This window comes from Momordica charantia (genome assembly GCF_013281855.1).
Source record: "Momordica charantia cultivar OHB3-1 chromosome 4 unlocalized genomic scaffold, Mcharantia_2.0 BLBB01000004.1, whole genome shotgun sequence".
NCBI classification, from domain to species: Eukaryota; Viridiplantae; Streptophyta; class Magnoliopsida; order Cucurbitales; family Cucurbitaceae; genus Momordica; species Momordica charantia.
In genome coordinates, this window is record NW_028275162.1 from 11,806,665 (window position 1) to 11,833,631 (window position 26,967).

General features: G+C 34.3%; 3 protein-coding genes across 3 annotated transcripts; 2 read left to right on the forward strand and 1 right to left on the reverse strand.

Annotated features, from left to right (window-relative positions):
* The first annotated feature begins 9,503 nt into the window (after nt 1-9,503).
* On the forward strand, nt 9,504-11,733 carry LOC111023697 (polygalacturonase-like). Its single transcript, XM_022301164.2, has 3 exons — nt 9,504-10,067; nt 10,145-10,434; nt 11,065-11,733. The coding sequence occupies exons 1-3, from the start codon at nt 9,624-9,626 to the stop codon at nt 11,510-11,512; spliced, it is 1,182 nt and encodes a 393-aa protein (XP_022156856.1). The 5' UTR covers nt 9,504-9,623; the 3' UTR covers nt 11,513-11,733.
* A 10,520-nt stretch (nt 11,734-22,253) lies between these two features.
* Nucleotides 22,254-22,793, reverse strand: LOC148211813 (uncharacterized). The gene has a single exon (XM_088122928.1). The coding sequence runs from the start codon at nt 22,791-22,793 to the stop codon at nt 22,254-22,256; it is 540 nt and encodes a 179-aa protein (XP_087979054.1).
* Nucleotides 22,794-25,831: 3,038 nt separating this feature from the next.
* On the forward strand, nt 25,832-26,875 carry LOC148211814 (uncharacterized). The gene is made up of 3 exons (XM_088122929.1): nt 25,832-25,951; nt 26,033-26,128; nt 26,243-26,875. Exons 1-3 carry the CDS (start codon nt 25,832-25,834, stop codon nt 26,873-26,875), a joined length of 849 nt encoding a protein of 282 aa, XP_087979055.1.
* The last annotated feature ends 92 nt before the right edge of the window (nt 26,876-26,967 follow it).

Consider the following 26,967-nt stretch of genomic DNA (forward strand, 5'->3'; position numbering starts at 1 on the left):
TCGAGTAGAGACAACTTATGTTTGTGTTTTATGCTCTTGTCCCATGTTTGAACTTTCAACTTAACAAGTGTGAAATTTTTAATATATTTTTCAATTTCTAAATTAAAAAGTATTTCATCCTATGTTTAATCCTGATATTTTAAAGAAGACACAAAACTTCACCTTAATCAATAACCGAAATTCTATTCATGAAAAAAATGGTGTGAATAACTAGTATATAGCTTTTGATACTACATTTATTACTTAAAATTCCGTATTTGATAATGACACAATTTTATTTTTATTTTATTGGTATAAATTGTAAGATGAAAAGAAAAAAGGCCTTGATTTTTTAAAAATATTTTTGGTTTTATAAATTGAAATTTTTGAAAATTTATTTTTTCATTTAAATCAAATAATCTAGAAAATTGTACCTAATAAATTTATATTGTAAATCATATTTTTCTTATACCAATAGTATTCTTAGACGTCAACGTGATCATAACTCAATATTAATTGGCACCCACTTGTTCACTTGGAGCTTCAAACCCTCATACCCTCAATTTGTTGTACTACAAAAAATTCATCTCTAGGGACTACAAAATTATTTTTAATAATATTAAAATTTATTTTGATTAAAAAACAAAAATAAAAAATTATAATATCTAAGTGTTTTTTTTTTGGAAAGGAGTAGAGTTATAATTTTTTTTTCTTTTAATTTATGATCAAAATTTTGTATTTTGAATGATATTATTGCTGTTATTAGGCGAAACTCCATTCAAAATCTAACCCATTCTATTGACTAAACTAATATCTCAGGGTAAGAATATTAAAATTATTCTTTAAAAAAAAGATATTAAAATTATGTTTTTATAGGTGAAGTTCGACCATGACGAGGGATCGTATCATCAATCTTAAAAATTATAACAGATGTGTTATCCAGTTCAAATTATCATTTAATTTATGTTATAAACAGGGATGGATGCAGAAGGAGATTGGAACATGTGCCCTTGGATTCTGATTAAATAATATATAGTATAGTAATTGTGCATCAAAATTATCTTTGCTCCACTTATTTTCTCAATAGGGATGATCAAACGATCCATGAATCTCGAGAATCGAGTCTGGGACTTGAAAACCCTACCGTGATGAAAAGAGAAAGATGATGAGAGTAAATAGAAGAAAATGAGAGAGATAAAAGTGGGAAAAAAAAGAGTGAAAAGAAAGAAGAAAAAGAAAGGAAAAAAAAGAGAGAAAAGAATGGCTAATAGGTAGCCATGTGAGACATTGCGAAGTGTAAAAAAAATAATAATAATAATAATAAAAAAGTTTCACGTGATTTACGTGAATTCTTTTTAATAATAATAATAATAATATTATTATTATTTTCTATTATTTTCTTTTTTATTATTATCCTTTTATATATTTGTTATTATTATTTTATTTTTTTTATCTATCTCCTTACAAAGGTTCGAAATGTCGAAGACTCGATTTTACGGATATGTGATGGATATTTGGAAAAAATTCACGAAAATTGTGAAAATTAATAAAAAATTATTTTAATTAGTAAATAAAATTTTAATGATAGCTTAATTAAGCTATAAATGATACTCTTAACCATCATTTGTAAAAATATGAGTAACATGAGAAATGTCAGAACAAGATAATGAAAATTGATGAAAATAATTTGAATTAGTAAATTAGAGTTCAATGTTGCTTAATTATATTTTATTTGATAATTGATCATTTATAACAAAATTTAGTATTTAGTTACATAATTAAATAAACTATGAAATATTGATATATACCAACACATGTACCATCATTACAAAAAAGGATAGGTTTAAAAATTTTGAAATTAAATTTGAAAAGAAAAATTGAAAAAACTTCAACCACAATAAAAATAGGTCAATAAGGTCAATAGTAAAAATTAAAATAAATAAATACATAAATTTAAATAATAATTATTATTATTATTAGAATAAGAAAATGAAAAAAAAAAAACAGAGAGGTGCATTCCAGATTCCCAACAATCCCACGTCAAAAAGGGATTGACAGCCCCCCTCTCACTTTACTCATCCATTCAGTTGGGTTGGGCTATGTCATATAGGCCCGACCATATAGTACAATTTTTTTTAGCGATATTTCATAAATTTCGTGGAAATATTGGTATTTTTTGCGGTATTTTGACGACATTTTGTTGTATTGTCGATTTTTCCTCATATGTCGATGTCGAGTTCCTCGACAGGTATATGGATGTGTCGGAGCAATATTTAGTACACTGCTCCTAACCCACTTATATGACTATTTAATAGTCATTTTTCGCAATAAATGGAAGAAAACTTGGAGAATGGGAAAATCGATTTTCCCCAATCGTTTTGAATTTAGTTCAAAAGAACAATGGTTTTCTTGGTTGATTTTGTATTTCTTTTCTCAAAAAAAATAAAAATAAAAGCCACTTCTTCCTATCCCATTTTTTCAATTTCTCTCTCTTTCTTTTTCTGCTCCCACTATCTTCTTCTCGGAGTTTCTGTCTCCACATTTCTTCTTTTCTTAATTCAGTCTTCTCATCTTCCATTACTTCTCCTTCTTCCTTCATTCATATTCTCTTTCTTCCCTCCTCATAATGATTTTAAAATCATTTTCGGTGTTGGATTGGAATTAAAAATCAGAATTTAAAATCCAATCTAATTTGAGATCTCTTATCGCAAAAAATTTTCCACCCAAAATAGGTCGTATTTGATAGATTTTAATTGAAAGTTACCACATCAAATAAGAGGGGGTCCTGTGATCATGGAACAATAGCCAAGAAAAACTTAAAAGAATTAATGGTCACTACTTATACTAACTAGGTGCACCTTTCTTTTCGGTAGCTTAATCATAAGAACTCTAAACTTAAACGTACTTGACTAAATCCTGAGCTTGGGGCATTATAGACTTGTGTTGTTCTGTAGGGATAGTGTACGCTCTTCTAAGTAGTTCAGAACTAAACGGTGGCGCAGTCGAGTCACAGGGAATGCAGAGGAATGCCGAGGTAATTAGGGTCAAATCCGGATTTCGAATCCTAATCCAAATCGTGGGCCTGGAGCGTTATACGTAGTGTATCAAATAATGAGATGAAATAAAAAAAAAAAAGAGAAGAAACGAAATGGAGACGGAGATGAGATAGAAATAGAATAAAGAAAATAGAGAATGACCTATAAAAAGAAGAGAGAAAAGAGATAACGAAAGAGAAATGGATAACGAGATGAGATAAAAATAGAAGAAAGAAAATGGAGAAAATGTATAAAGAAGGGAGATGAAAAAAAATGGAGGGAAACGAGAGTTCATATAAGGAAAGTACAGTTTATTTTCTTCTAACATAGAGAAAAGTGGTTAGGTTTTTATTTTTAAAATCATATATAATTATAAGGATATAGTGGTAAAATAAATACTTTCTTTTTACTTCTTGCAATCATCCAATCAAAAAAAAAAATATTTTGTCAATTGAAAATTCATCAAAATTTGTTATGTTCCAAATGCAATTAAAAATTTGAAATCATTTCCATAATTTAAAATCCTGAACTTGAGATCATTTCATTCAAATTTTTAACGTGAAATGGAGCATCATAGTTACTCTTTTTTTCGAGTTTAATATCTATTAGAAACTAATCAAATCGATCGACCAAACCGTCGGTTAAACGATCGGTTTGTATAGAAATGTAAAAAATAAAACTTCCGACCGACTGAAACCGACTTAGTCGATTTTCGGCATCCAGGTGGACAGAAAACCGATCCCAACCGACCGATGATTATCCCTATTTCTCAATGCAAAAGCTTTGCACCCTCACCTCTTGATTATGAGATCAAATCCTAGCTTCAACGATTTTTGTTTTTTAATTATATTTTTCCAAAAGGTTTGTTTCTTCCGCCACCTGGATGTCCTGGGATCGAGCCTGTCATTTGACATTCTTCATTTGTTTATTATATTTTTTCAAAATGTATGTATTTTTCTTTTTTTTTTTTTCCTTTTTATGAGAACCCTATTTTTTTCTCCATAAAATAAGTAGTTTTAAATTTTATGTTTAATTTAATTTATAATCCTAAATTTGTTTCTGTTTAATTTCTATCAATTCACCCACTAATTTGGTCAACAAAACTCCAAAATTAAGAATCTCACCAATTTAATAAAAATCAAGTTTCTCAGTTAAGTTTGATTAAGCTACAAAATGCACCATTAAATAATTTTAATAAACTTATAAATTTAAGTAAAAAATATTAAAAAATACCAGCTATAATGTTTTCTTTTTTCGAGAGAAACTAACTATAGTGTCGTTTTTGTATAAATTCTACTAATTTCATATTAAATATATGTTTTCTAATTTATTTGAGAATATTTTTTTCAACAATGTTTTGAATGAAATTCTATCAAAATGTTAAATTTTCGACACTTTTTTAATGTTTAAGGGAAGATTACAACACTTATTCCACGAGTAAAGTGCAAATTGATGTTTTTTTTAGTACAACACCATGTGAAAGGTGGAGATTTGAAGTTACAAACTTTTGGTCGGAAATAGGTGACTTAACTAATTGAGTTATGTTCAGGTTGACATGCAAATTTATACACATTATAACAGATGTCTTATCCACTTCGAATTATCATTTAATTTATTTTATATATAAGGGCGGATGCACGAAGGGACCAGGGCACGTGCTCCCCTGGATTTTGATTAAATAATATATAGTGTAGTAATTGTGAATCAAAATTATCTTGTTCCGTTTGCTTTCTCAATAGGGATGATCAAACGAGATTGAAAAACTGATCCGACCGACAAAACCAACTGAACCAACGTCGGTCGGCTCTTCCAATATCATAGGAACCGACTTATAATGGAAAAAAAAAACTAAAATTTTATACCGGAATCTTGAGAGAGAGCATTTCTGTGAAAATAAATGGTAATTAAAGATGGTCCATGAATCTCGAGAATCGAACGTAGGCTTGAAGACCCTACCACAATGAAAAGAGGAAGAGATGAGAGTAGAAGAAAAATGAGAGAGATAAAGTTGGAGAAAAAAGAGAGAGGGAAAAGAGAGAGGGAAAAGAAACCGAAAAAAAAAAAAAAGGCTAATTCGGTAGCCATGTGAGACACGGAGAAGTGTAAAAAAAAAAACAAATAAATAAAAAAAATTTCGTGATTCACGTGAATTCTTTTTAATAATAATAATATTATTTTTTACAATCTTCTTTTTTAATTATTTTGATTATTATCCTTTTTATTTATTTGTTATTGTTATTTTCTTTTTATCTATTTCCCTATCAAGGTTCCAAATGTCGATGTCGATAGAAATGTCGAGATCCCGATTTTACAAACATGTAGATGTCATAGAAATTTGGAGAAAAGTCATGGAAATTGTGAAAACTAATAAAAATTGTTTTAATTAGTAAATAAAACTTTAACTGTAGCTCAATTAAGCTATAATTGATCACTTCTAACTATCATACGTAAAAACACGAGTAACTTACTTATGAAAATCGATGTCAATAAAAATATCGGAACAAGATAATCAAGATAGATGAAAATAATTTGAATTAGTAAATTGAAATTCCATGTTACTTAACTATGTTTTATTTTATTGATAATTGATAATTTATAACCAAATCGAGTGTTTAGTTAAATAATTGAATAAAATATAAAATATTGATATATATACAAACACAGGTACAATTATTAAAAATAGAGGGATAGGTTTAAAAATTTTGAAATTAAATTTGAAAAGAAAAATTTGAAAAAACTTCAACCGCAATAAAAATAGGTCAATAGTAAAAACTAAAATAAATACATAAAATTTAAATAGTAATAATAATATTTATTATAATTAGAATAATAAAATGGAAAAAAAAAAGAAGGCACATTCTAGATTCCCAACAATCCCTCGTCGAAAAGGGATTGGGGGAGGGGGAGGGGAAAAATGATTTTGCCCCCACGTGTCGATGTCGAGCCCTTTGACACGTCGATATGTACGTGCTCCACTTACGTGGTTATTTAATAGCATTCCTCTCAAATTGCTTTTGGTTTCACCCAAGAGGCCTCATACCAATGTGAGATTTTGTTTGCACTCTTTACAAACCCAACAATTCTCCCCTCGAACAAAGTGCCACTTGTATCTTGCCTCGAATAGTCATGCACTTTACTCCCGTTTCAAAGATACCCACTCTTCCTATCAGTTTACCCGACTGTGATAGGCTTCCTATCAATTTACCCCCGACTTGATAGGGCACATGTCTTGCTCATCACCCGAGCATAGAGCATGTCTTTGCTCGCCACCTCGACCACTTTTTGTTCGATTTAGAGATTCATCCATAAGTTCCGTAATAACTATTAGGCTTACCACAATCACTCTTGTTTAGACCCCCGAGGATTCCTCCCACATAGCTAGGTTTCCATGGCTCTGATACCACTTGTGAGAAAAGTGTAAAAGCACAAGAATAACGACACGACAAATTATACTTTGTTTTTGGTTTCACCCAAAAGGCCTCATACCAATAGAGACAATTGTCCTCCCTTATATATCATGGATCACTCATTTCCCTAACAAATATTGAACTTTGTTTGCACTCTTTACAAACCCAACAAAAAGGACCGTGGTTTTCTTGGTTGATGGTATTTTTATTCTCAAAAAAGAAAAAAGAAAAAAAAAGCAATTTCTCCTCCCTCCATCGTCTTCCCCTCTCCCATTTCTTCTCCTTCCTTCTTCCTTCATTTGTTCTTCTCTTCCTTCTCTCCTGAGATGTCTGTATTTAAGTCACAACAACACTCACTTACCTCTGAACTTTAGAAGCCCGAATTTGTGAGGATTTTGAAATCATAATGATTTTAAGATCATTTATTTTGTTTGGTTGGAATTTAAAAAAAAAAAAAGAAAATTTGAAATCCTATTTTATCCCAAAAAATTTTCCATCAAGATTTTAATTGAAAGTTGACCAATTATAACACTGACATGGATGTAGTGCTACATTAGTGTATCAAATAATGAGATGAGATAAAAAGAGAGAAAATGGAGAATGGGATGAAATTAAAAAAAAAAAAAGAGAAGAAAGAAAATGGAGAAGGAGACGAGATTGAAAGAGAATAAAGAAAATAGAGAATGACGTATAAAAAAGAAGAGAGAAAATAGAGAAAGAAAGAGAACTGGAGAAATGGATGATGTTTGGGGAAGGGAATACCCTGGACACGTGGAGGACCCCTATTGGTGCTCCAAGATTGCTCATGAGTCATGCCCAGCTCGGATAGCCGAGATGGCCGCCACTAACGTCGACAAATGCTAAGTATGAGGGCCGAGGTGAACCTGGCCCAGGTCTGACCTACCGGGGAGCTCGGTAGGGGCTGATGTGAGCAACTGTCGGCGGCGTGATTATCGGGCGTAACCGTCGGTCCCGAGATTACCGGGTGTAACCGACGGTCCCGAGATTACCGAATGTAACCGTCGCGAGATTAGCGAGACTACCACCCATAAGTAGAGGACCTCACTCCCCGATCAGGTACGACGATTTCTGGCCTTGAACTAAACTTGGAATCCGACCTATACTGACTTGATCGTCGGAGTGTTCACCTTTTTGTGCAGGTCCGCCTAAGAGTTCAGGTCGGTCCGGAGGCCGAGTTCGAGCTACAATCTAGAACACACTGTTGTGCAGATCCTTGCATAAACAGATTAGATAAAAACAGAAGAAATAAAATGGACAAGAAAGTATAAAGGGTGATAAAGAAACACGAGGAGATGAAAAAAAATAGAGGTAATCAAGTATTTGGAAACGAGGTTCATACAAAAAGGTTTATTTTAGAGTTGTTAGGATTTTATTTTTAAAAATTATACATAATTACAATGATATAATGGGTAAAATAAATACTTCCTTTTCCTTCCCTCCCATCCTCCAAACAAAAAGTTTTATTTTTTATTGATTTAAAATCCATCAAAATTTGTTAACGCGATTAGGAATTTGAACTCATTTCAATAATTTAAAATCTTGGAATTTGAAATCATTACATTTGAATTCTTAACACCAAATGGAACATTAGAGTATTTTTTTTAATTTTTTCTTTTTTTTTTCGAGTTGAATATCTATTAGAAACCAACCAAATCGACCGACTGAACCGTCGGTTAAATGGTCGATTTGTAAACAATAAAACTTCCTCTTGACCGAAACCGACTTAGTCGGTTTTTGACGTCGGGTGGGCCAGAAACCGATCCAACCGACCGATGCTCGTCCTTATTTCTCAATGCAAAAGGGCTGCGCCCCCACCTCTTGATCCTCTTGATTCTCAGATCAAGTCCTGGCTTCAACAATTTTTGTTTTTAAATTATATTTTTCCAAAAAGTTTGTTTCTTCCCCCCACCTGCATGTCCCCGGGATCGAACCTGTCATTTAACATTCTTCGTTTTTTTATTATATTTTTTCAAAATGTAAGTATTTTTTTTTTCCTTTTTCCTTTTCTAAGAACCATATGTTTTCCTTTTAAAACAAGTAGTTTTAAGTTTTACGTCTAACTGAATTTATAATCCTAAATTTAGATAAGTTTCATATATAATTTTTATGTTTCTATTCAATTTCTATCAAATCACCAAATTGGCGAACAAAACTCCAAAAGAATCTCACTAATTTAATAAAAATCAAGTTTCAATCAAGTTTGATTAATGTACCAAATGCACCCTTAAATAATTTTAATAAACTTAAAAATTTTAGTGAAAAATCCCGGCTATAATGTTTTTTTTAAGAAGACTAATTATAATGTTGGTTTTGACTAAATTCTACCGATTTCATACAAAGTATATGTTTTTAAATTCATTTGACAAATATGAGAATATTTTTTCCAACAATGTTTAGAATGAAAATCCATCAAAATATTAAATTTGCGACACTTTTTTAAAGTTTAAGGAAATATTACACCACTTATTCCATGAGTAAAGTGCAAATTGATATTTTTTTTAGTACAACACCATGTGAAGGGTGGAGATTAGAATTGACGAAATTTTAGTCGAAAATAGGTGACTTATAACTAATTGGACTATACTTAGATTGACATGTAAATTTATACATATGACAAAGTTTAGATTTAAAATTGATATTTTTCCATTATATTTATATGCATTTGTACCAGACATAAAATTCTAGATTGTGCTGGTTATACCTATAACGTTTTTGTTAACATTTATGATGTAATCATTGGTGCGTGAAATTGTAGGCTTGACCATTGCGTGCAGTCCATGTGGATGCAATCAAAAGATTAAATGTGAACAGAGCTTGGCTTTTGAATGAAGGGAAAGAAAACTAAAAAGAAAAAAAAGTCATTAAAAGGAATAAGAAAAGTACTTCTCTCTTCAGCAGTTAGTCGACGGTTATATTAATCATTGAATAATTCCTTAATCTACGCTCGTTTACGTACATGCATGCACCTTCCTGCAATCAATCATTTATATAATATACTTCACCAATACGCCACCTTGACCCTAAACTCATGCATTTGTAACGTGCATGGCACATGCAGCCGAAGATCGAAGTGTGGTTCAAGTTTCAGGTTTTGACTTTTTTCATTTTACATCTCATTATAAATAACCACTCCAAAAATAACTGCCATTTCAAAACACAACATTTCTCTCGACAAAATATAATGGCCAACAAATTTCCTTCTGTGTTTCATTTCTGTACTGTCTTTGTGTTTTTTGTGTCCTTTTTTCGAGCATCAAGTGCGGGTAGCTATAATGTGATCAGTTTTGGTGCCAAGTCTGATGGGCGAACGGACTCCACTGTGGCTTTTCTCAAGGCTTGGGCGTCTGCTTGCAATTCTGCAGCAGCATCTTCTTTGTATGTCCCTAAAGGAAACTTCTTGCTCAAAGCCATCGTCTTCAAAGGCCCTTGTAGGAACCAGATTACGTTTCAGATAGACGGAACGCTTGTCGCACTGCCGGACTACCGCGGTCTTGGAAATTCTGCATCTTGGATTTTGTTCTCCAAAGTTAATAAAGTCTCTGTCCTCGGTGGAACTCTCGATGCCAAGGGTGCTGCTTACTGGGCCTGCAAGAGATCTGGGAAGAATTGCCCCGTTGGAGCTCCGGTACGATGTTTGATCTATAATTTCATCGTTAAACTTTTAGTATGTAACAATTTAATTTACTTTAGTATATAATGCAGTCGATGACATTCAATTGGGCAAACAACATTGTGATCAGTGGGTTAACTTCGATCAACAGCCGACAAACTCATATCGTAATCAATGGATGTAGGAAGGTGTTGGTTGAAAATGTAAAGGTTATAGCGCCAGATCAGAGCCCAAATACTGATGGGATTCATGTCCAATCTGCCACCGATGTTACCATCGCTGGCAGCACCATGCAAACTGGAGACGATTGCATATCGATTGGTGCAGGAACCTACAATTTGCTCATGACTAATCTCAAATGTGGACCTGGCCATGGTGTAAGGTAACAATATAAATATTAGTATCTTCATTTTTAGACGAAAACGAACCTGACACACGTATCCCTATAATAGTATTATATTGCTGACATGTTTTACCTAAAAAAAGTCTCACAGGAATAATTGTCACAGCCACACGAATCACATTGTGGGAAATTGGTGCCTTGCTTTCCACCACCTCGAGCATCTGGGGCTCATCGGCCATAATTCTGTAATGATAGTAATAAAAGGCTAACACCCATAATGTTGTTTCTAAACATTACTCTCATGACTTTGCTTTTGATTTCTTCCCTATCAATATTCATGTAATTCTATCTCAAAACCAATTGACGATGAGAGAAGTATCACATGTCTATTATAAACATTTGTAAGGCACATTTACTTTTCAATATAGGATCCTCAACACATCCAAAATGTCTCGTGCCAATAAAGATAATTATCCTCACCTACATATATACCATAGATCTCCCATTTCCCAACCAATATAGGACTAAGTTTGCACTCGTAACGGCGTCTCTCTCTTCTATCTTTCTCTCCTAAGTAAAATGGCAGAGAGAATTTCTTATACTATTTCTTAATTTAGTACACAACCTATTAAATATTACTCTAATGGCTATGACGTGAAACGGGAACAGCATTGGAAGCTTGGGAAAGGAGTTCAATGAAGATGGAGTACAAAACATAACGCTAAAGAACACAATATTTACTGGATCAGACAACGGCATAAGGATAAAAACATGGGCAAGACCAAGCAAAGGCTTTGTTAGGAACATTCTCTTCGACAACATTATTATGAACAACGTTGAGAATCCAATCCTGATCGATCAAAATTATTGCCCCGATAACAAGGGTTGCCCTATGCAGAACTCAGGCGTGAAGATCAGCCGAGTGACGTATAGGAACATTCGAGGAACATCGGCGACACGAGAAGCAGTAACGTTTGATTGCAGTTCTACCAATCCATGCACAGAGATAAAACTGCAAGACATAAAACTTCTGTATAATAAGAAACCGGCCGCGTCTTCATGCAGGAATGTTGGTGGATCCACCAGCGGAATATTGGTGCCTGAGAGCTGCTTGTAGCAAATATTAAAGTTTGCATGGTTTAGTGCGTTACATGGCCATTTTTAAGATATTTTTAGTTGTGCAATTGGATATTATAAAATAGATAAGGAAGAAATATAAGCAGATTTGTGGATATTTATATATATAATAGATGTTCCCATGCAAGGGCACACCTAGGAAGGATAACCTTTTTCTTTTTTTATTCTTGTAAAATTTGGGGCTGGTGACTTGATTTTCTATGATATAATTTGTAGAACTTATGTGAAAATTAATGGCAAAATATAGCATTGTCCACAAAGTAAAGATAGTTTCAACCTATTAAAGTGTGAAAATTTTTTATCCACAAAGTACTAATTATTGTCCGAGGCATGACTTGGAGATAGAATAATTTATAAAGATGGTCAAGATTTCGGATAAGTTTAGGATATGAATCTATCACACATCAATGCATATTTGCACAAATGATCTTCATGTTTATTACAAGTGTTTTTGACAAAATTATTTGAAACAGCCGTTTGATCAATTTGAACAACGAAACACAAGCTTAAAAAAAACAAAAAGAAAAAAGAAGGATACTAGAGAATTTTTCAACGTGGGTCATGTTCTTCCAATTACTCTCTTTTCTTTTTTCTATTTCCAGTCTACGGCCCTTATTTGAGGTACAGTGATATTTATATTATAGAATAGCTATTTATGCTTTCTTTAAAGCGTTTTTTTTTTCTTTTTTGAAAAGCTAATAATGACTTTTACAAGAAAGGAAACTTAATGAACCTCTTAAAACAGAATCTGGATTATCTTGATCGATAAGTCGTTCCTCTTTTTCAAATACTTGTGAAGTCTCTATTTCTATATGTATCGAGACAGTGGCATTAAAGGCAATGTTACATACAGCTAAAAAAAATTGATAAACAACACGAAAAAGAACATGCAACAAATTGAAAGACGGTCATCTTAAAGTTGAAGTAGAAAAGCAAAATAAGCAAAGACACGAGATAAAAAATAGAACAGAGATCCAATGATTAGAAGTAGAAGAAGGGCTTGAATACATAATATTTTATTTGAACTAGAACTTATTGATGGATTGTTTGACTTTTTATTGTTTCATTTTAAACTCTTATCATGCAATTGCATACCATTTGGTTACGCCTTCTACAAACCGGTTTGAATATCACTTTTTTTAAATAATTCTCATAAACAGAAATCTTAATTGATAAAACTAGAAAGAGTGGGAAATTGACGTGTTTTAGAAGGTACTCTATCAAGATTCAACATGTTACATCACACAGAAGGTTTCTATTTGACGGAGAGTAGATTTTTGCGATAACATCTCATGAACAGCTTTTCGCCCAATTTCTGCTGCCTTTACTAAGATATGGAGTTTATATCTTCTATGGTGCGTCTTCTACCACGGTATTAACGCATTTGATAAGATGTTGATCAGATTTCCATTTGTTCAAACTGGTGCGTTTTGTGCAATTGTTCGGGTGAAACATTAGATCATTTACTGTTCCATTGCTCTTTCGTAGTTACATTGTGGAATAATCTGTTTTCCGCTTTCAATATTTCCTCTGTTCGCCGAGGCTCTCTACCCTTTATCCGATAGTAGTAGATCCATTCTTTGGAGAAATGATATTGGTGTTGTTCTTTGGACTGCTTGGTCGAAAAGAAATAACCGATCTTTTTTAGACAAATCTCGCTCTTCTACTCAACTTTGGGAGGATATTAAAGTATTGGCATCAACTTCGTCCTCAAAATCTCATCCTTTTTGTAATTATAATTTATCTACCATTTCGTTAAATAGAAAGATTTTTATATAGCCTTCTTATTTTGTACGTTTCTCCCCCACCCTCTCAATGAAAATGAAATGGTTTTTCTTATCACAAAGAAGGTGAACTTTTTCTGTTTTTTTTTCTTTTACCTTTTTTAAGGACAAGTTAATTACCTATTAATTGTCTATTATTTACAATTGGCATAAAAACGTCTAAATATTTTTGCTAATTAAATTTAAACTTTTAATCTTTTACTTTTATATCATTTTCCTTGAATACGGATGAAGTCACAGAATGATTGATAACTACAGACGTCATTCTCATCCAAGTGATCGATGTTATTGAGTTGAGTCGAGTTAAATTGCTCGAGAACTACTAAATTAGCGTACCACAACAGAATCATAAAAATTTTACAATCCAAAGGCAAATGGAAGAAAAATAACAAATGTTTTGTGCAAATTAAGTTACATGCCACTTTTTTCTGCACTTTGGCTTAAACAACCTAATTCAAAAAATCAAACAAAAATCTAAAGAAAAGACCTGCTTCAGTAAGGAGATGAAAAAACCTTTCTTTCTATTTTGCATCCTGAATTGTTAGAATTGAAAGATTATGTATGAAATGTTAGATGATAAATTTTGCCACTACCTTTTAAAATTTTCATCAATAAGGTATGGATTTCAAAACAACAATACATTGAAAAGGAATGGAAAAAACAATATATAACGATACTAGCTCCAACTGAAGCTAGCTAAGAGTGTCAAAACGAGCAGCTCAGTGGTAATTGAAATATATCTCCAATCAAGAGGTTGTGAGTTCGAATCCAATTCCCAACATGTTGTACTAAATTAAAAGAAAAAGAAACTGAAGCTAAGAGCTAAATTCTACACCCAAAAGTAACTCTAAAATTTCGGTTGAAGAATTTTGCCAATCCTTTAATGTATGACAGTAACTTGTCCATTAATGTGATAATCGATTTTGAACAATAATGATTTTGCTTAACCTCGTAGTTCACAAATTCAAGAGCTGGTATCATCACAACCTTGATAATTTTTTTTTAGAAAAAAGGTACCATTTTATTAACGAGTATGTGAGAAACATACCAAACAAAAAGGGGTTGATTAGATAAAGGCAACCCAATTAAGAGAAATGGTAGCAATATCATAATTACAAAAGAGATTGAATTTGGAAAACCATGATGAAACATTGTCTATGATGATGTCCGATCCTCCCAAAGCGAAACAACTGTCCTTAAGATGTTCGAGAAACTGTGGTTGTTTTACTCCAACCAAATATTTCAAAGAATAACTCCTCTACAGCGTTACACTACAAAATATTTTCTCTACAGTTACTGGGCTTGGAAATACACTCTGTGATGAAAGTGTCAATATAGCGGGGAAAAGGCAAGGGCCCGTTGATAATTTGAAAGCAGAACTTATTCTTTTTTACCATATCTAAAGCAAACATGAGCTTTTTAATACTTTGGCATACATCAACTTTGAAGTACATATCAATTCTCATGCTCAAAATATAATCTTAAATAGCTGTTCATTGGTTCACATTATCAGTATATTTGTGGGATGTGATTCTATTTAATAGTATAGTTTAAACTTGAATTTTGGGCATTCAAAACCTTTCAGTAGAACTCTGCCTCATTCTTTGCTTGCTAAATTTAAATGGTCAAAATATTTTAGTCTCTACAGTCATAATACCTACTTACCCGCTTCCCGCTTCCCGCCTCAACCTATGTGATTTGAATAAATGCTCACTTTTTAAAACAAAAATAACCACAGGAACAAAAATGATTATTTGTTATACATTTAGAAGCTATAATAACGTTTTTAAAATAGTGGGGCTGAAATAGAACAGGCATTTTGAAAAATTCAGGACCAAAGGTCGGAAACAACGACGGAAAAGTGCCACAAGAACAATCAGAAGTAATGTATTGAAAGAGAAAATGCAGCACTAATGCAAACACAAAAAAATAGATGACAAAATGAATTTAAATGGATGTGGGAAGTAACTTCTCCAATAATAAAAATATATATATATATATGTACATGCTTAGGCTTTCGCATACAAAAATTAAACCACAGACCAATTCTCCCGACATCGTCGAATGTCCATGGATATTTGAGGCAAAAATACATAAATTGTGGATATTGATGCAAATTTTTTTAATTAGTAAATAAGACTTTAATGGTATCTTAGTTCGCTCATAATTGTTCAATTTTGACCTTCATGTCTAAATATATCAATAATATACTTACGAAAATGTCGTTGCGATGATAATATCAGAACAAAATTATGTATATACTTACATCTGTAAATTATTTGAATTAGTAAATTAGAGTTATTGTTGATTGATTATGTTTTATCGATAAGTTCTAATCAAATCTAATTTTTAATTACATAATGATGTGAAATAGGTATAAAATTTGAAAAATAAAATTTATTATATACAAATAGCGGTGATATAATTTAACTAATACTAAAGATATATTTTCTTTTAATTCAAATAAAAATATTACGTTGAGCCAAATTTGAATGAGCAAACCTCCTTAATTTGTTTTAGAAAAGATTTGGTTCTCTCCCGTCACATTTACTTATTTGTTAGGAGGTTTGTTTTTTTTTATATTAACCAAAATATCCGTTGACACAACTGGTGAGCATATCTTTTCAAATTATTAAAAACAAAATCAATTTTTAGATTATAAGTAAAAAAAAAAACGACATTTCCTCAACATTGAGGTAAACGACATTCTCCCCCATGTCGATGTCAAGATACTTGTGTCGACATATCGCTCGAAATTTGAAACACGGCCACAGACACATTTGTAACAAAAAACAAGAAAAGGAAAACAACATGATTATTATAAACCTACGAAAATAGGAAGCTCAAGATTGAACTTACAAGGTAGAAGGAACAAGAACATAATAAGTCAGGATCATACCTTAATTTTCAAATATAATCGTGGGTAAGTAGTTTAATAACGTAAATATGTACTGTGTTTGTTTGTTTTTGTTTTTTTTTTAATTTCAAATATATTAAGATTGGAACGAGGAAAATGTATTCTCATTCATCGTAAATGAATACAGATGCCTCTATAAACAAGTGTCACTAATACAATGTGACATAAACAGAAATGCAACTGGTACAATAACAAACTAAATCAATTAGTTGTAAACTATCTCAGTTGGGGAAAAATATATATATGCAGTAACAAAATATCTCTAGTTCTCAAGCAAGCAAGAGCAATCCAACAGGATCTAACTGGTATTTTTTCCCTTCCACAGTTATAAATAAGTCACAGTTCTATCAATGAAATAAAAGAAATACGAGATATAGATAGAAAACAAACACCTCTTCTGCAATATGCAGGTTACACTATAATGGGAACATTACAGTAGGCCTCACTTTCATCAAAACGCTCTGCTACAACAATAGCCACCTAGCTTCTAAGCACTACAACAATAGTTACTTAGGGATACAGAATGAAAAACCTCACAAGAATCACGAGAATGAACTGCCGACGACGCTCTACAGTCTAATATCTCACTTTCTTCTCTCTTTTCTCTGCCGATAAAAATGGCGGCTTCTCTCTTTTCTCTGCCGATAAAAATGGCCGCCGCTCCAATTTTTTTTTTTTTTTGCTTCTGTCCAAATCTGATTCTTCATATTGTGGAAATATAAAACAAAAGAAGGGTGGCCAGCAAACTTGGTGACGAAGGAAGGGTTTAGAAATTGGGCCAAAAAGGATAAGAAAGTCATGGCCCAATACCTAAAATGTTTTAGTTATTATTTTATGGGGAAATTCAATCTTTATATATAAAGATAAAGACATCTATGGAAGGATTTAAAAAAAAAAAAACAAATAACTCATATATAAACTGTTGTATCTATACCTATTCTTCACTGTCTAAGGTGATTTTATACCCAAAATAAGAACAAAGATTTTACCTTCCTCACACACAAGAGAAACAGTCTTGGCGATAGCATGATGGGAGCGGCGGTGGGATGGGAGCGGCCGCTGGATGGGAGAGGCGGCGGGATGGAAACAACGGGAGATGGGAGCAGCAGCGTGATGGAAATTCTCGGTGTCGTCGGTGACTATCTTCTGTGGCGTCGTGGGCTTAAAGATTTCGGCAAGACTGTTCTGCAACTGTCTTCTGCGGCTGTGGCTGTCTTCTGGGCATGAAAACAATTATGTAAGTGGCTAATTTCAATCTCTCCACTATATCCTTACTAGCAACATTAGTGCAAGTCCCACTATCAATGTAACACTACATAAGATGGAGTTCACTATGCACCTAGTATGGAATAGGTTCTCTCTTTGTGCCTCTAGATGTTTTTTTTTTCCTTTTTGAGTTCTCATGTGATTTTTTTGAAAAACCCTAATTTTTTAAAAAACCAATTAAAATATTCCTCCCTAATAATATTTACTCTCTTATTTTGTAAATCTTATATTAAAGACGGGTAAATTTCAAAATCTACTCCAACTCAATCTTATTAATTTTAATAATATTTACTCTCTTGATTTTTTAAAACAAATAAGCTTATTCCTCCCTAATAATATTTATTCTCTTATTTTGTAAATCTTATATTAAGGATGGGTAAATTTCAAGATTTCTCTAACACAATCTTATCCATTGTTTTTAAATTTACTTTATTAGCAATTTTAAATTAGAATTAAGATAATTATTTTAATCTGATTTATTTTTTATTAGATACCGTTGATTCCCTAATATTAAGGTCGATTGTTTTTGTTATTCGTAAAAATCTTAAATCCCTAAAATTATGCATATATACCTAATTTGTTACAAGGGTATATTTGTCTAAACATTTTTTCAGTATTTAAAAAAAAATCATTTAGCCATTATTGCAATATCGGATAGGTTTGGACATTTTTTAAAACGAGTTATTAAATTTGGTCATTCCTGCACTTGCCCCTTATTTTATTTTGTCTCCATTCCCAACACCCAGTACTCCCCTCAAGATGGAGCATAAACATCAACTAAGCCCATCTTGAATAAAAGAAGATGGAATACAGTAGAAGGGAGTGCCTTGGTAAAGGCATCAGCAAGCTGCAACGAGGAACGAACAGGGAGAAGCTGGATAAAACCACTGAGAACACGTTCACGAATAAAGTGACAGTCAAGCTCAATATGCTTAGTGCGTTCATGAAACTTGGGATTATTGGCCATATGAATGTCTGCTTCGTTATCACAGAAAACAAGAGCCAGGGGCGAAAAGGTATCCGAAATTCTGCCAAAAGATTGGATAACCAAATGAGTTCACATGTGGTGGCTGCCAAAGCCTGGTACTCCGCCTCTGCTGAAGAGTGTGAGATAGTGGGCTACTTCTTGGCCTTCCAAGACACCACGGAATCACCTAAGAATACACAATAACCAGTGGTAGTCCAAGCAAGAGCCCCAATCCGCATCAGAAAAAGCTCGCAATTGAAAATTGGAAGAAGCAGAAAGAAAAATTTCTTTGCCAGGGAAATTTTTCAGATATCGAAGCAAATGAAATACATCAGATAAGTGAACTTTGCTTGGTCTAGAAACATATTGACTGAGTTTGTTCACGGCAAATGTGATATCCGGCCTAGAGATGGTCAAATAAAGTAACCGACCCACAAGACGGCGATATAAAGAAATATCATAAAGAACATCAACATTAGTGGCAGCCTGTAAACAGATATTAGGATCCATAGGCAAAGAAACTGGTTTACAAATGAGTAAACCAACATCCTCTAAGAGAGACAACGTATAATGATGTTGAGATAGAGCAATACCACGAGAAGAGCGAGCTAGTTCCAAGCTTAGAAAATATTTGAGAGATCCCAAATCTTTCAATTTGAAACTATGATGAAGCAACAACTTCAACTCATTAATAAGTGGAAGAGAAGGACCGATGATAATGTCATCGACGTACAATAATAATGCAACAAAGGATGTGCCAGAACCCCGTAAAAATAGAGAGTAGTCTGCCTTAGACTGCCGAAAACCAAGAGACAACAATGTGGTTGAAAACTTAGCAAACCATTGTCAGGAGGCTTGTTTTAAGTCATAAATGGACTTTTGAAGTCAACAAACTAAGCGCTCCCCCTTATGAGCAGTAGCTACGGGCGGTTTATACCCAAAGGGTAAGTCCATAAAGACTTCTTCGAAGAGATCCCCATGAAGAAACGCATTATTAACTTCCAGTTGAATGAGGGGCCACTGTTTGGAAACGACCAATGTGAGAAGAACCTTGATAGTAACTAACTTGGCAACCAGAGAAAAGGTCTCGATGTAGTATAATCCCTCCTGTTGAGTGTAGCCCTTGGCTACAAGACGAGTTGTATGACGCTCAATACTTCCATCGGACTTATATTTGATTTTCTAAATTCATCGACAGCCAACAAAATGTTGTCCTTCTGGCAAAGCACCACAATCCAGGTTTTGTTTGTCTCCATAGCAGCCAACTTTGTGGCCATTGAATCCTGCCAATGCCGATGAACAATAGCTTGGTGGTAAAATTGGGGTTCAGTGTATGTACTGATATACCAACACCTAAGGCACAATGACTGGTTGATAAACGGGAATAGGAGACATGATGTTGTAAAGGATGCTTGGTATAATAAGCTGGTAAAGAATCTCCGTGCAATAGTGCACAATCGTAATCTTGGAGGTAGGAAGGCGATTTAACCGTGTGCAAGGAGTGCCTCGGAGCATTGCTATCAGAAGCTGTGGGAGCACCACAATTACAATCACCATTAGCATTATCAACTACTGAAGGCAGAGAAACAACAGTAGAAGGCTTAGGTTCAATTTGAATTGGTCAAGGTAAAGAACCACCAATTTCAATTGAGCAACCAAGAGAATTATCAGCAACCTCAATTGAACAACCAGAAGAGGAATGATCATTTGGAGTGTCTCAGGTAGCAACAATTTCAGTGTCATTCACAACAGCAGATTCATGAGGCAAAACTGAATGCTCAACCATATCGCTGAATGACAAAGGCAAAACTGTGTCTGGAAAGGGATCAACACTACTCGAGAGAAACTGATTGATCATGAAAGGGAAAAGAAGATTCATGAAAAATGACATATCTGCAGATAAACAACTTCTTGGATTGTATATCATATAAGCGGTAACCTTTGACACCAGTAGGATATCCAACAAAAACACAAGCAGAGGCACGAGAATCAAACTTAAACTTGGTTCGGTGAACAGATAATGTAGAGGCAAAACACAAGGAGCCGAACACTCGGAATGAACCGTAAAGATCCTGAAATGGACTATGCCAATGCAAAACGAAAGAAGGAGTACGATTTATAAGAAACACAACCGTTAAAACATAACCTTCCCAAAATTGTATAGGAACCTGAGACTGAAAATAGAGGGCACGAGCCACATTAAGTATGTGTTGGTGCTTTCGTTCTACTACTAAATTTTGCTCTGGACGACCAACACAGGAAAATTGGTGAAACACCCTTAGAGGAAAAGAAATCCTTGAAAAAAAGTTCGGGACCATTATTATATTGAAAGACTTTAATCTTAGCACCAAATTAGGTCTCAACATAAGTAAAAAACTGTGGTACTACTGTAAGCACATCAGATTTGTTGCGTAGTAGAACAACCCAAGTAAAACATGTACTATCATCCACAATAGTTAAGAAATATCGATAGCCATGATAAGTAGGATGTGCAAACGAACCCCAAATGTCAGCATGAACCAAATCAAAAGTTTGAACAACCATGTTGTTATTAGAAGTAAAAGATAAACGCTTTTTCTTAGCCAAAAGGCATACATGACAGACATGATCTTTGCATGCAGTGAAATCAAATTGCAAAGTATCTTGTAAAACATGCAATCTCTTAAAGGACGGATGACCAAAGCGATTATGCCATGTCTCAAATGAAGGCTTGCTTACAAAATGAGAAGAACTACAAACAATAGAAGAAGAAACAACATCACCAGGTTGTGAACTGCTAAGATAATAGAGGCCATTTTGTAAGCTACCCTTGCCAATTGTCCTCAAAGTGTACTTGTCATGAAGAAGACAAGAATCATTAGAGAATTCAACTCATAGACGATGAAAATCCCTGGTTAAGACACTAATTGATATAAGATTGTAATGAAACAGGGGAATATAGAAGACATTGTGAAGTTAAATGTCTACAGATATACGCACGAACCTTTGAACTCCATAGTAAACTTTATATTATTCGGTAAGTTGACAACCACGGGAGAAATGCGAGACATGTTTTCAAATAATGATTCTGAATAGCAAATGTGAGCTGAAGCTCCAGAATCAAGAATCCAAGAATGGCTAAGAGAGGTAGCTATACCTTGTACCTGCCATATAAGAAGCAGATGCATCATCAGAAGTTGTGGCTTTAGAATTGGCCAACTGAGACTGAAGCAATTGAATCAGTTGTTGGCACTGACAAGCCATATCTGATCCAGAATTAATCGGAGAAACCGCCATAGCTTGAAAATCCAAGAACTTTGTCGGAGGCACAGAAGTCGGAGAATGCAAACTAGCAGAATTAGAATTCACATGAGGTTGAAAAGACGATCGTTGACCTTGGAATTTATATCCGAGAGGATAGCTGTGAAGTTTATAACACCTATCAACAGTGTGCCCTAAGAGGCCACAATGAGTGCACATAGAGCGTTCCTTTCTCTGCTTATAATTAGAAGTAGGCTTAGAACCAGGCTTGTTGACATGAGATGAATGTTGAATAGCCATAGCAAACGAAGAAGAAAAGGCAGCAGGAACAGGTGAAGTAACATTAATCGATCGCTGTTGCTCTTCTTGATTCACCAGTGAAAAGGCTTTATTAATGGTCGGCGGCGGGTCCATAAGCAATAATTGAGCCCGAATATGAGAATAGGACTCGGTTAATCCCATCAAAAAATTCATTAAGTATTCATATTGCATAAAGGAAGCCGTATATTTGGCACCTCCACATGAGCAAGAATAAGAACAAATCGGTCTATTGGCTTAATTCATCCCAAAGAGACTTCAATTTGGTAAAATAGGCACTAACCGATTGTTGATCTTGAGCAAGAGTTGCAAGAGCACGCTTCAATTGATAAATGCAGGGGTCATTACTCTTCTCGAACCTCTCATTGAGATCAATCCAGATATCACGAGCAGATTCCGAAAACAGGATACTCGCAGAGATCTCCTTTGACACCGAGTTGAGGATCCAAGCAATAACAATGTGATTATTGTCAATCCAGGCCGGCAGCAAATCTCCAGAAGGTCGAGGGATGAATCCATCAATAAAATCTAATTTGTTCTTGACGGATAACACAATCATCATCGACCGACTCCATGATGTATAATTGTCTTCAGTCAACAACTGATTGACGAAAACAAGGCCAGTATTGTCGGTGTGATGGAGGTAATAAGGATTGAGAACAGATGCATCGCCAGATAAGGTAGAAGAAGATACCGGCGATGAAGAAGATTCAGGCGATAAACCAGTCGGAGGCAAAGGATCTTCAAGTAGATCGGAGATCAACGACATGATAAAGGAGAGCAATTCATAGAGGAAAGAGGAGAAAATTGGATACTACTTGTTTATGCAAGGATATGCACAACAGTGTATTTCAGATTGCAGCTCGAACTTGGCCTCCGGACCGATCTGAATACTTGGGCGGACCTGCACAAAAAGGTGAGCACTCCAACGATCAAGTCAGTATAGGTCGGATTCTCAGTTTAGTTCAAGGTCAGAAATCATCGTACCTGATCGTGGAGTGAGGTCCTCTACTTATGGGTGGTAGTCCCGCTAATCTCGTAACGGTTACACCCGGTAATCTCGGGACCGACGGTTACACCCGACAATCACGCCGCTGACAGTAGCTCACATCGGCCCCTACCGAGCTTCCCGGTAGGTCGGACCTCGGCCAGGTTCACCTCGGCCCTCATACTTAGCATCTGTCAACGCTGGTGGTGGTGATCTCGGCGGTCCGAGCTGGGCATGACTCATGAGTCATCTTGGAGCACCAATAGGGGTCCTCCACGTGTCCAGGGTATTCTCTTCCCCAAACACTACTGATACCATATTAAGATTGAAATGAGGAAAATGTATTCTCATTAATTGTAAATGAATACAAATGCCCTCTATATAAACAAGTGTCACTAATATAATGTGACATAAATAGAAATGCAACTGGTACAACTGTACAATAACAAACTAAATCAATTTGTTGTAAACTATCTCAATAAAATACAATAACTAGAGCTCATAGCTCATACGAATTTGCAATTTGATGGAGGAAGAAATTCAGTTCAATATGTTAATATTTCCCTTCTCTTCTTATCCTTGATCATTTTTCTCAATTTTTTCCTTAGTCCCAAAAAAACAAAAAATTTGCCTCCATCGTTGCCAAATCTTCCCTTTTTTATTTTTTTCTGGCAATCTCCATCAAATTGGGAAACTCCCCTACCGCTCTCTCGCAGCTCTCTCCCACAAGTAACTTTGGTTCTTTCTTCTGCAAATATGGCTCAAGAAGCATGAGAATCCACGACATCATTTTTGCCAATGGACCCAAAACCACCGTCGCAAAAAAACAACAATACAGGAGTTCGAAAACAGGGCATTTGGATCTGATACCATCTTAGGATGAATGAACTACCACTCAACCTAAAAACTTAAGCCGTTGGATAAATTTAATTCATATATATGAATTCTAACAACAAGCTAAGTAAAGAAGCATTTTTTCTTTAATTTTATTTAATGCAATATTTTTTCACTAATTTCAAAAGTATTATTTTTGGAATAAGTTTAAAAAGAAGCGATTTTTCTTTAATTTAATTAATGCAGCATAATTTAAAAATAAGTTTAAATAAAAACATTATTTAAAAAAAATTCACTCAAAGATAGTTCAACGAATAAGACATTGAGGGCTCGATTTATAACCATTACATTTTTAGTTTTGATTTTTGATTTTAGTTTTCTAAAAACAGTTTGATAACCAACTCAATTTATTGTTTAACATTCAAAAATAGATTTTACTTTTTTCTCCACATTTATCTAGAAAATTTCTTTCTAACTCTATAATTTTTTTCTTCTTAAATTTCTTTCTATAAAATTTATTTTTCTCATTGAAATTTTCCTATATTAAATATTTATTATTATTTGTCTCTCTTCAAATTTTCATCTCTATGTATTTTTATTTTCTATATTTTTTCTAATAGATCATTTCCATTGCTCTCTCTAAAAATTTAATATTTTTCCAAACTTTTTTTTCTCTCTTTTATAACTTTTCTTTTTATTCTTAATTTATTTTTATCTCTAAAAATTATATATTTTTTTCTTGTTCAAAATTTTTATATATCTATGTATTTATTTATTTTCTCTAAAAATTATATTTTGAATCTTATTTTTATCTCTAAATTTTTTTCTACTATAATTTTTCTCTTTCTTTCTAATCTCTTTTTTTCTTTAACATATCTTTTCCTTCCAACTTTAATTTTCTTCTCTAAATTTTTTCTCTTTTTGTCTTTAACTTTTCCTTGACTATTTTTTTCTAATTCTTTTTATTTATCTCTCTAAAATTTATCTTCCAAAAATTTATTTACATCTCTCTAAACTTGTATTTTCTTGTCTCTACGTTAGGGATGATAAAAATTTCCACAGGGTCAGGCCCCAAAAATAGGAAATGCATGTCCCGACCCCGATTATTCAATCTTTTAAATAATTACTATATATTTATTATAATTTTTTATTTTTTAAATTCTAAGAATAATTAAAAGCAATTATAAAATCGATAATTTTTCTCGAGAACATCCTCAGACTGAAGAACGAGGTGGAGATGGGGATTAAAAATTTTCACGAGCACGAGAATGAAGGAGAGCATGCTGACTCGCACTCACACCATTGTCATATCTACTCTACATAAAATGTTCTCTTTCTAATATGTATTTTCAATTTTCTAACTTTTAGAAACAGAAACTAAAAATGGTTATCAAACATGAAAAAATAGTTATGAAACATATATATGGTTTTTATTTTTTAAAAACAGAAAACCAAAAACTAAAAATACAAAAACAAAAAACGAAATGGTTATCAAACGGACCCTTAATTATTGGCATCCAAAAAGTCAATTATTTGAACTCCATATTCCTATAAGGGGCCGTTCGTTTTTTAGGAATATAGATGCTCGACATCTACCCATGTCTGGAATTTTAGATGCCCAGAATTTTAGATGTCCGACATTTTCAGATAGCCATGTTTGTTTCGTAGGAAAATTTATTAAGGAGCTAATTTCATAAGAGAAGTTCATTACCCTGCGTGGCTTTCTAATGTCGTTTTAGTTAAGAAGTCTAACGGAAAGTGGCGCGTCTGTATTGACTTTACGAGCCTCAATAAGGCATGCTCGAAAGATAATTTTCCCCTCCCTTGCATAGATCAGATCATCGACGTGACGGTAGGGCACGAGCTACTCTCTTTCATGGATGCCTACTCCAGATACAACCAGATCCGGATGCATGCCCCTGATCAAGAGCACACGTCATTTGTCACCGACCAAAGGCTGTATTGCTACAACGTCATACTAACGAATGGTCAACATGATGTTCGTCAAACAGATCGGACGCAACATGAAGGTGTATGTGGACGACATGTTGGTCAAGAGCAAGCAGACTAGCTCGCATCTGGCCGACCTAGTAGAAGCCTTCGGTGTACTTCGAAAGTATTAGATGAGTAAGTGCGCTTTTGAGGTTTCGTGGGGAAAAATCCTCGGATTCATGGTCCATGAACAGGGAATTGAAGCCAATAGAGACAAGATTAGGGCAGTCCTCAAGATGGAAGCAGCGAAGAATGTCAAGAAACTTCAGAGGCTGAATGGTCGCCTGGCGGTTCTGAATCGCTTTGCATCTCGCTCCACCGACAAGTGCCTTCTCTTCTTCCAAACATTAAGATAGAAAGGTTGCTTCGAATGACCTGACGATTGTGAAGCTACACTTCAGCAGTTAAAGCAGTACCTCAGCACGGCCCCGCTGTTGTCCAAGCCGCTGCCTAGTGACATTCTCTATTTATACCTGGCCGTGTCAGAAAAGACGGTCAGCTCGATCCTCGTAAAGGAGGTGGAAGGACGACAGAACCCTGTTTACTACACAAGCAAGTCAATGACCGAGGCCAAGGCCCACTACCTCTGTGTTGAGAAGCTGGCCCTAGCATTGGTGACATTGGCACATCGTTTGCGACCGTACTTCCAAGCTCATAAAATAGCTATTTTGACAAACTTTCCCCGGAGGCAGATCATCTACAAGCCCGAAACGTCAGGTTGTTTGATGAAGTGGGCCCTGGAACTTAGTGAATACGACATCGCCTTCGAGCTTAGGACAACAATGAAAGGTCAAGCCGCAACACACTTTGTTGCCAAGCTAACTCCGACTAGGCAGTGGGCCGACGACCGTGACCAATTGACACTTTACGTAGACGGCTCGTCCAGTGAGAAGGGCTGTGGGGCAGACATCTTGCTCCTTGGCCCCGATGATCTTCGGTTTGAGTATGCACTCCGGTTTAACTTCAAAGCTTCGAATAACGAAGTCGAGTACGAGACGTTGATAGCTGGGCTAAGGTTTGCTAGGGGATGGGCGTGAAACATCCTTTAATCATCAGCGATTCGCAGCTAATTGTTAGCTAGGTGACCGAGGAATACCAAGCGAAGGATGCTCGTACGGAAAGATATCTG